The sequence below is a fragment of the Polypterus senegalus genome, chromosome 10 (assembly GCF_016835505.1).
Source record: "Polypterus senegalus isolate Bchr_013 chromosome 10, ASM1683550v1, whole genome shotgun sequence".
Taxonomy (NCBI): domain Eukaryota; kingdom Metazoa; phylum Chordata; class Cladistia; order Polypteriformes; family Polypteridae; genus Polypterus; species Polypterus senegalus.
The window spans coordinates 160,819,151-160,830,060 of NC_053163.1; the positions used below are offsets into that span (position 1 = coordinate 160,819,151).

Consider the following 10,910-nt stretch of genomic DNA (forward strand, 5'->3'; position numbering starts at 1 on the left):
GACAAGCTAAATGACTTGCTGAGGCTCAGAAAGTCAGTGCTGGAGGAATAGAGCCGCGGTGTGATTTTATATAGCGCCTTACAAGGTAAACCAAGGCAACAGCACAATTGTCCCACTGCTTCTACAGGGTAAGCTCCGGCAGATGACGTGTCTCACTGAGAGTCTCATACTGAACCAGTAGTTGACATTCAACCACTCAACCTGTTACTTGTGTATAGCGCCTTTCCATGCAATAATCGTCCAGGGCATTTTAAAGAGGAAGAGCCCAATGGTTCCTACATGTCTACAGCATCAGCTCTGTCAAGTAAAATTCTGGCCGAGGGTCTCTCAGGGAGTCGACGATGAAGATTTCTGAGTCACTCTTTGCATAGGGCCTTTCTGGGACTGCTGCCTTCCCGATGTTCCCAATGCTCGCAGTGTTCCATATTTATACAATACGAGCCCTGGAATGTTGAAGATTTGCTCACCGAGTAATGGAAAAAGGACCTGTAACTTAGCGTCTTTATATAGCGCCTTTCCATACTATCATGCTTCTTGGTGACAGTACAGTAGTTTCCCCGTCTTCGATAATTTGGAGTGGACCTTGGTGAGGAGGGTTACAAAGGGAGTAAGTGATAGAAATTGGAACAGTAATGTAGGGTCTTTACAGAGCACTGTTCCATCATCAGACTTGTCACCTAGGGTCTTTATATAGCGCCTTTCCATATTATCACCATCTAAAGATGCTTCGTGGTGACATTACATTGGTTTCCCTTCCTTCTATAATGTGGGTGGACACAAGTGGAATGACTCACTGAGGTGCACACATTGAACCTGCAACCTAGCGTCTTTATATAGCGCCTTTCCATACAATCGCCTGTCACTGGTTAGATAGTTGGTTCTGTCTAATGTCCTCAGTTCTGATTCGGTTGACACAACTAAGAAGAAAACAAGCAAGCAAGCGGGTGTCATCAGTTGGGTCAAAGAGACCCTCAACCTGCAGACCAGTCCAGTCATCCAAATACACAGAGAGAGAGAGAGAGAGAGAGAGAGAGACAGACCCTCCAAAGTGCTCCACCAGCCACAGCCCAGGAGACAATGGCACCTCAATGAAGAACCAATGGATGGCTTCCTGGGCTCATATCCAGAAAGTGAAAGAAGACCCCACAAAATGAGTCCAAGAAGAAGAAACCACAGCTCAGTGGTTTGCAAAGTGGGTGCACTCCAGTAAAACAGGAGACATTCCAGGAACAACCTACTGAGCATCCAGTAGGGGGCAGCACACCACCTTGAAAACACTCAGTGACCCTAAGATCCTACCTGTGGGGTCCAGCAGGGTGGGGTTTGACTGGCAAAAGGAGGGGTAAGCTAGAAGGTGCCAAGGCCGGGGGCATCTGGTCATCTTGACACAATAGAGCAGGGGGCACTGGAGGTCACAGCAGCTTCATCCCGATCCAGACAGACATCCAGCATGGGGTTTAGAGGGTCACTCACCGCCAGGACTGCCTGGTAAGATGGCGTACACTGGGAATGGCACAATAGAAAATAAAGATTGATTGGCTAATTGGAGTCCCCTAACAGGCCAGTGAGTGGCCTTGGGGTGCTCAAGGTGAGAAGGTTGTATTTGTGATTTCAGAAACAGAACTGACCCCAACACCAATGCAGAGAGACCACCTTGGTGTTTAATGTATTTTAGCTTCCATCGCCCCAGACACTTTCATTAAAAATGTATAAAGTATTAAGTGGTCTCCAGCTCTGTTCTTCAGGGTCCCCAATGAGGAAAGAGCTTTTTGGTCTACTGGGTCCTCCCTCTGGGATGGCGCCTCCTGCAGGCTCAGCCATCTTACACCTCCATTGAAGTGGCAGCCATTCCGGTCTCCAAGTTTTCATCTCCCCAGAGCTCAGGATCCCACGCCAAGCCCAAAATACCAAAGACCTCCATGGACATGGAAGCATTCAAGGAGTGGCACAGCTGGGCACAACCGTGATGAAGATGTGAGTTCAGGTGTGTCACCTTCTACACGCTGATCTCTCGCATGCCTGTCAGATTGTCTTCTGAAAGAACGGCTGTTGGACCAATGTGGCCAAGGTCATGATCATGGCACCACAGAATGCCAGGGCTGCTTTCCAAATTGGTAAAATCACCAGCACCGAGTGCCCACTGCACTGAGAGGAACAAATAAAGCATCTATAGGAGTAATGACAATGCCATTTTAAACCCCATTAGAAAGTGCCAACAAGCAGTGAGCATTCAGTGTGTGCCAGCTTAGCTTATTCTGTTCGAGATGATCATCACCAGGATACCAAGAAGGTAATGCCAGCCCAGAACAGCTCAAAGGCTCTGCCACCTTATATGACTTTTCCATCAATTTTTAGTCACAGACTTCATTTACACAACCTTACTGAGTCGGTGGCAGTCGTGCAACATCCTGATGGCCACAAGTCATATAGCCGGACATCCCCTGGTGACTCGGTCCAACCAGTCTGTGATTTGCCCCAACAAAATCAATCAGGTTTACGGGTGGGCACCGTATTTGCAAAAGTTACAAACCAATGAGCGCCAAACAGAAGAGGAGCTCGTCTGTCTGATGTCTCGTGTTATACGTACCACAGCGGGAATTGAAAAAAGCAAAACAATGGAAATCAACATTGTGGCTGACCTTGGCATTCCTAAATAGCATTGGCGCAGACATCAGCTCTGCCAGGCACCATGTTATTGGCAGTCAGAAGAAAGGAAAGAGCACCCGATACTTTGGGAATGTGGAACACTGCAGGAAACCTGCCATGGAGTCGTGTAATTTGTCCCCCTTGGCGATTTAGTGTCACATCCTCAGGTGACGAGATCAGTGAATGCAGTGGTCAAGTCTGACATCCCCACCGACTAGAAGTCGTTTATTGTGACGTCGGCTTAAGACACGTACCCGGTGCCCACTGTCTAATCCCCCAAAGTGATGCCCACTCTCAGTGAAATGCTGTACCCTGGGAAGTTTCACGACAAAGCCAACTGTTCCACACACACAAAGCCACATGCCAGGCAGGTGCCTATTACTGGAGGGGGACCAATGTGATGCAGCCAACCCCAGCGCCATGAATGATTTGAACCGTATTCACAGCCACCCTTTCCTGCTCAAACCTGCTGTGTTCTGCCATGTTGTGCCATCTTACCTCAAGAAGAGGGTCACAGTGTGACAGGTGGCACAAATCATAGCCTTACTCCCTACATGTGTCTGTGCTCATGCACAAGTGACAAAGAGCCAACTATAAATGAAGGGGCACTTGGCACACACACACACACACACATACACTTGGCACACACATACACTTGGCACACACACACACACACACACACACTGAGGCTCAAAGGACACTTGGGTGCGACAGGTGAGCAGGTAAACAGAAAAATGGGATGACTGAGGGGCTTCGTGATGGAGAAGCAGTGCCACTGCCACCCCTAGTGACCCGGAGACATCAGATCTATATGCCCACCCGCTCTTCACGTTCTCCTGTCATTTCCTCACCAGGGGTCTGCATGTGTCTGATAAATGCAGTGGGCCATCACAAGCCAATATATGTTTGTGTGTTCAAAGGGCAATTTTCAGACTTGATGGAAACCTGGGGGCTTCTTGCAGTGACCAGTCTGGCTGAATTGGTGCCTCCATCTCCACAAAGACCTTGAGACCGCCCGTTAAAGCTTACAGCAGGGTGGGACTGTCTGTCAACACCACCAAAACAGAGGTGGTCTTCCTGTGGAGCTCCAGGACACCGCAGACCCTACCAGTCTTTACAATCAACCCCCAATCCAGCTGCAATAGATACTTGGGCAGCATCCTCTCCATGGACAACCACACTGACTACCAAAAATCAAATGGATAACCAGTGGGTGGGATCAAATAGAAATTGGCTGCTTCTGGGAGGCATTGACATGGGGGTCTTTCAAAATTAGGACCTCAGCTTACGCACTAAGGTTGCCGTATCACAAGCCGTCTGCATACCCACCATCCTCTACAGCCTGGGTCCCCTGTAGCCACCACATGAAGTCACTTGTCAGTTCTATATAAGGTGCCCACAGTTCATCTTAGCTCTCACTTGGCATGCTTGGGTACCCAACAATGATGCCAACTGTTCAGACCACAGCCATCCAACATCAGTTATGGTGACTTGGCAATGTAATATGGTATTGTACAGTCAATCACATCATACCCATCACTCATGAGGTGGGCAGATGGAATGAGAGGGGTCTACCTATAGACCTCTGGTGTCCTACGATTCGGGAGCTCTGCTGAACAACCAATTGGATTGCATGTTAATGTCACATGGCTTACATAGTGGAAACCCCCAGACGGGTGTGGCGGCAGCCCACAACGCTACATGACAATGCTGCTACTACATGACACGCCCACTGTGAGACACGCCCACTTGATAGACATCATTATTCATGAGTCTCATAACTCCTCCCACAAACCCTAGTCTTAACCGGCGTGTAAAGATGTTTTACGAGAATGAAGGGTGAGGTGTGCCTTGAAATGGAAGTGCTGACTGGGCGTGTCACATGACATCACTCAGGTGTAGCGCAAAGGCCGCTGAACATTGTCAGATGGGCGGAGCTCTGAAGGTCTGCAGGCTTTCTTGAAAAAGTGTGAAGTTGAGCTGACAATATGGAAGACGTGGTTGCTGACCTGTGGTTTTGGAACATCTACAACTGGAGAAGAACAGGACTGAAATCGAGGAGGAACCCGCCCGTGTAAGATACCATCAAAACTACAACCCACCTGTGCCCCATGCGTAATGAAATCTCTGGGCGCAGGACTGGACTGTTTAGCCATCAGAGTACGGATATCATCATTGGATACGATGAATAGCAAAAACGAATGGATACTCAGGTCTAAGTTTTGTGTGTTTGCAAGAATATGAAAACATCACCTACCGCAGTTTAATTATACACGGTCACGGATTTGCTTAGGGTGGCATGGTGTTCTCGTCTGTGTGGAGTTTTCATGTTCTCCCCGTGTTAATTTGAGTTTCCTCCCACCATTAAAAGATATGCAGGTCAGTTGGACTGGCAATGCTAAACTGGCCCAAGTGTGTGCATGTTCACCCCATGATGGGTTGGCATCCTGTCCAGAAAATGTTCCTGCATTGTGTCCTGTGCTTGCTGGGGTTGGCTCCAGCTTCCGCACAATCCTGCTCAGGGTGCAGCTGGTTTAGAAAATGGATTTGCTTCAAAAAGTGCGTCATTTTGTAGACACCTTCTGCATGACATTTTCATGTTCTACCCGTCTTACAAGCCAAAGACGTGGCACTAAGGTCACTAGCAGCTTTGGCATCGCCCCCTAGAGGCTTGGCTCTTTTTTGGGTTTTTTTGCACCCTCTGCTTCTGGGATGCATTCCAGTTTGTCTTGGCTGCGGTTGTTCTCCATGGGGCGCCGTGTAAATGCTTGTGTGTTTAAGGTGCGTTGATGTGTGTGGGTGTATTGTATGATAATTTTCACATTTTAAGTGGGCATATGAACGCGTGGGACTGTAATTTTGAAGTGATGGCTGGAGTTGGGCGCTCTTCCCGAGTCTCCGAGTTTAGAAATGTAACTAAATTGGATCAGGACCTCATTGGATGGACCATCTCAATATACGTGTGCTTCCAGACCAAAATGGTGAGGGGGCGTCTGAAACACCAGGTGGGGCCTGATATGTTAAGTCTCAAAAAAATCCAACAAATAACAGTAAACCCGACAGCCGGTCATCATCCGGCTACATAATGGAGCCGACTTGCGCATTTGGGTGGAATGCATTGGTGTGCGTAGAAAAATGTGCGTGTGTGAAACAGAGTGATATATACCCGTATATACGGTAAATACAGTCCAGCCATTTACTATACGCTACTGTATATTCATTTTAATGAATGCATGTGTGTGTGTGTCTGAGGTGAAGTCACAAGTGGGTAGCGGAGGTGTGCGGGCACGGGGCATCCAGTGGACGTGAACGCGCAGGTGGACATGTGGGTGTCCGTGGGCCGCCATGCAGATGCGCATCATTCAGGTTTGTCTTTTTTTTGTTGAGATTTTTAACATTCAATTTCCAAACGCCGCTCGATATGACGTGTGCTGAGGGGTCCGCTGCTATTTTCGCGGCCCCACCGCCGCCGCCTCCTCCTCCTCCTCCTTCATCAAGCGCGCACCCCTTTTCACTCACTCTTTCGGACCGCGGTGAACTTGAAATTCTTCAGGTTGCACCCCTCGGACTGAAACAGTGAGATGGGCGACCAAATCCAGATCCACAATCCAACCCCCCCACACAGGCACTCACACCCTCCCCCGTGCCCACGTGCCACCCTTAAAGCCCCAGAGCGTCCAGCGTACAGGCGTGGACGGATGCAAAATGCAGGCAGGCGGGCAGGCAGGCAGGGCGGGCGGGAGGACAGCAGCCGCATGTCTTTCTTGGCTCGGCATGGCAGCTTCGGCTCGGTGCTGCTGTTGCTGGATACGCATTGGCCGTTTAGCGGAATCGCGTCGCTGAAATCAGAAACCTGCGGCTCTTGGAGATGTAAGTATGGGGAGGGCAGTTAAGAAAAAAATATCACACCAGCACCCATGCCACCCCCACCCCAAAAAAGAAAAAAATATAATGGCCAAATAATATAAACCGACATCCCAGCCGAGGGTACTCACTCCATGGTTCCTGCAGTCTGGGGTCTCGTTCTTCTAAATTCCTTCTCTGCTTACGATCCGAGGCGTCGTTTTTTGGCTAACGTCTGCTCATACGAGAAGATTCGCTTTTATGTCTCTCTCTCTTTCCTTTTCGGCCAGGGGTGTTTCCTTTCCCTCTTGTTTTTTTTTTTATCCCGTGCTGAGCCCTGGAAATTCAAATAGGAGGTCTTCCTGGCCAGGAATTGTTTATCCTGGGGAGCTGATGCTGTTAGCCCTCCCGATGTGACAGCAGACCTTGATCGGAGTGAGCGAGCGAGTGAGCGAGCGGGAGAGAGAGAGAGAGAGAGAGAGAGGGGGAGTGTGCGCGCTCCAGCGGACGAGAACGCGTGCGCGTGAGTAAGCGCGGCGCTCAGCTTCCATTCCTCTCTTTGTCTGTTCTCAGCTGAGAGAGAGAGAGAACCTTGGGTGGTGTCGTGGGGTGTGTGTGTGTGTGTTACCTCTGCGGGCACAAAGCAGTGTGGGAGGCGACCAAGGACGGCAGCAGGTGGGCACCAAGAGGGGCGTGGGCTAGCAGCGACTCAGCTGGAGGAGGTTAGTAAAACAAATAAACGTACAGATAGGCTCTGGCTTCATTCCGACCCTGCTCTGGATAAGCGGGCTAAGGCAGTGGTTCTCAACCCGTGGGGCGGGCCCCCCTAGGGGGGCGCGAAGTAACAAAACGGGGGGCGCGAAGATGTGAAAAAAAGAAAACAAGAATCAAAATATGAAAAAAAAATCTGTTGAAACCAAATGAACTTAAACTACATTCTGATACTAGAACAAGTAGTACTAGGTTGTTGTACTGTGTTAGCCATTATGAATGTAGAGAAAAGCCAAGCAAAATGACACCTTTTATTGGCTAACTAAAAAGATTACAATATGCAAGCTTTCGAGGCAACTCAGGCCCCTTCTTCAGGCAAGCACCTTGCCTGAAGAAGGGGCCTGAGTTGCCTCGAAAGCTTGCATATTGTAATCTTTTTAGTTAGCCAATAAAAGATACTAGAACAATAAATCTAGAGTTAGATAAATGTCGATAAAAGTTAAGTAGGTATAATAAAATATGCATCTATGATGTATCATTAATTTAAAAAGAACAAATTGGTATTAGTGGGCTCTTTTCAAAAAACGTTAGGGGGGCGCAATTAAAACTGTTATGAAAAGTCGGGTCGCAAATACTTAAAGGTTGAGAATCGCTGGGTTAAGGGAACGGATGGATGGGCGAATTTATTATAATAAAACATTTATAACTTAAAGCATTCGGTGCTTGCCATAGAATGAAAGTTGGACTTAAGACACTTAATCGAGCCTGCAAGGCACTGCCGAAAGTAAAGACTGATCGTTAACGTTATCGTATCACCCTATGGGAATGGCGCTATATACAGTAAAGACCTGCTACGTTTGTAAGGCGCCTCGCTGTGACACCCACAGCCTGACTGGCTGATTGGCTCTTCAGTCCAAAGTCCGTCAATCCATTAGGCGACACAGGCAGCTGCCGAGGGCGCCGTCACCCGAGGGGCACCACTTATGAAAGTTAAGGGGCACAAGCACTGGACCTTTAAGAGCATCCATCAGCCCGCGACCCCCCTTCACTACGGGCAATAGACACAGAGGGGCGGCGTTCAAGTAACTCAAGTGGCACCGCGGGGGACCCCCGACTTCTTTCGACCGGCAGGCACTGCTTCAGTCAGGCCCCTTAGGCTTATCATAAACGTCACAATATGACTGCAAACATTCGTGAAACTCAAAGTGCTTTATTAACACAAACGCCTTTACGTCTGCGAGTGGCGGAGGTCCGACATGTTGGACGACTTCGGGGTTTGCCATTTACAGGTTGCCCCCTGGTGGCCGCAGTGACTCTTCTCGCGGCCCTGCCCTGCTCTGTGCCTAGGTGGACGCCCTGCTTCTAAGCTGGCACCACATGGGCAGCACCCAGTCAGGTGAACCCCTCCTCATACTCGGACTGATGTGTTACAAATAAATTGGACATGTTGCCTGCTGTGCTCTGTTATGTACATTTAATACTCCGTCTCTCCCTTCTCAGGACTTCAGGACATGTCCTACTGTGACAGACTCACAGAATGAAACCTGCTTAGTCTCAAGTGATGACCTCCTCCAGGTATTTAAAATCCTCAAAGGCATCAATAAAGTCGATCCAGCAACATTCGTTTGGCTTAAAGGGCGATCATGAACTGGAAGACATCAACGGAAATGAAGGGGCTGAAGCCAGGAAGTGCTCCTTTATGCAAACAGTTCTGGGACCCTGGAACAAACAACTGGGACACGCAGTGGAAGGAGAATCCTTAACAACCTTTAAGAAGAATCTCGATGGAATATTAGGACAGCTTAGCGATGAGCTAAAGAAATGGGTGACAAAGGGGCCACACGTTTGCCACATTGCTTATGTTCATCTCGTCTCTTGTCTCCCATTAAGATTCCTTCTCCTTTATGTCCCGTTCCGACCTTTTTGTCTTATTGAGACTGACTAGCTGCTCTCAGTGTTCTTATTACCCCCTAGTGGCCATAGTGTGCAGTGACATCCAAGTTCTGTCATTCAGGATCAACAGTGCCTCTTGGTGGGCGCATTGTGCATGCTTGGTCAACTCATCTACTCAGGTGGTCTAGCCTTCTCTAGGCCCAAGTGGAAACATTGCTCCTAAAATGAAACCAAATGGGCAGCCCCCAGCAACTTGAGCCCCTCAGTGTACTTATATTGATGAATTATAAATCTGTTTTAACTGTTACCTCTTGTTCTCTGTTATATGCATTTAATGTCCCGTCTCTCTACACAGGTGTCCTGTCCATTTTGCTCTGTAATGACCTCTTTGTCTTAGTGAGACTGACAAGCCCCTTTCAGGGTTCGTAATACTCCCCACTGCCCCCAGTGGTCATATTGTACTATGACATCCATGTTCTGTCTTACATGGTCAACAGTGCCCCCTGGTGGCTGTAGAGTGCATACTTGGCCAGCTCATTGGCACAGGTGGCCTAGTGGACATTCTGTTCCTAAAGTGACACCACATGGGCAGCACCTAGTCATCTGATCCAATCAGCTTACTCACTTGGATTTATAAATTATTTTTATTTTTATTTTTTTTCCATTTAATGGCCCATTTATATCCTCTTTACACCTCCCAAGCTCCCTTCTCCATTTTGCTCTGCAGTGAGTGCTTTGCTGTTTTGAGACCCACAAGCCACTCTCTGCATCATTAATTGCCCCCTATGGGTCACATTGTGCTAAGACATCCAGGTTTAGTTTTATAGAGTCAACAGTGCCCCCCGGTGGCTGCAGTGTGCATATCACTTCTAAAGTGACTTCAAATGGGCAGCACCCAGCAGCTTGAGCCCCTCAGCGTACTCCAGTGTTTTTCAACCGGGGTTCCACAGAACCCAAGGGTTCCATGAGTGCTAGCCAAGGGTTCCGCCGAAAAAGTCCTAATGATAAGGTAACCATTCGCGCAGAGTTCGACTCCAGCGAAAAGGTTGAAAAACACTGGCGTACTCATTTTGATGTTTACAAATTCTTTTTTCATTTTATTTTTTCAGCTGTTTTCTACTATGGACATTTAATGGCCCGCTTATGTCCTCTTTACACCCTCCAAGTTGCCGTCTCCATTTTGCCCTGCAGTGTGTGCTTTGTGCCGCTTTCTGGGTCCTTAATCGCCCCCTAGTGGTCATATTGTGCTATGACATCTAGGTTCCCAAAACATCATAAAAGTCCCGCGGCAGACCTCCAGAGCTCTGCCAGTCAAATTGTACGCATTTGGTGACGATTTGTGGCCTTTGCCTTTCATGCCAGTGACTCCTTTCTCCAAAGCAGGGCTTCATGGGCTCAATATTGTACAGTGAAATTCCCAGAGCCTGAAACACGTCCCTGCTCTCCAGCACGTCAAAACCTCAAAACATTTGTGTTCCTTACCTTATGACTTCCTTAAACACCACGAAAGTGGCGGCTGGGGTTCAACAAGTCAATTATTAGTGGGAATGAAGACATCTCTTATTTTTGGGCATTGATCTTTCACGGTGGCTCTCGAGCTTGTTGTGTTTGTGGCACCCTGTTAAACATAGGAGCATTTCAAGGGGGGCTGGGGGTCTATGTTAGATTTGGGGGGGCGGTGACACATCTACTGAGCCACCTCTTTTGGTGCTGGTCTATGTTGCCAGCGACAGGTGGCACCGCCGGGCACAGTCTGCAGGGTCCATGGTGTGAAGGTTTGCCTTTATGGGCTGGCAAATGAAATCTGATTTTGGTGT

The 10,910-nt window shown here is 48.5% G+C and overlaps 1 protein-coding gene across 2 annotated transcripts in view; it reads right to left on the bottom strand.

Annotated features, from left to right (window-relative positions):
• The window catches only part of palm1a (paralemmin 1a), a 132,372-nt gene extending 125,464 nt beyond the window's left edge, over nt 1-6,908 (bottom strand). The window contains exon 1 of one of the 2 annotated variants that reach the window (XM_039767151.1): nt 6,642-6,908. In XM_039767151.1, the coding sequence (XP_039623085.1) occupies nt 6,642-6,646 (5 nt within the window). In that variant the 5' untranslated portion in view covers nt 6,647-6,908. The remainder of the gene's footprint in view (nt 1-6,641) is intronic. The other variant, XM_039767152.1, reaches the window with a different exon arrangement.
• Between the last annotated feature and the right edge of the window lie 4,002 nt (nt 6,909-10,910).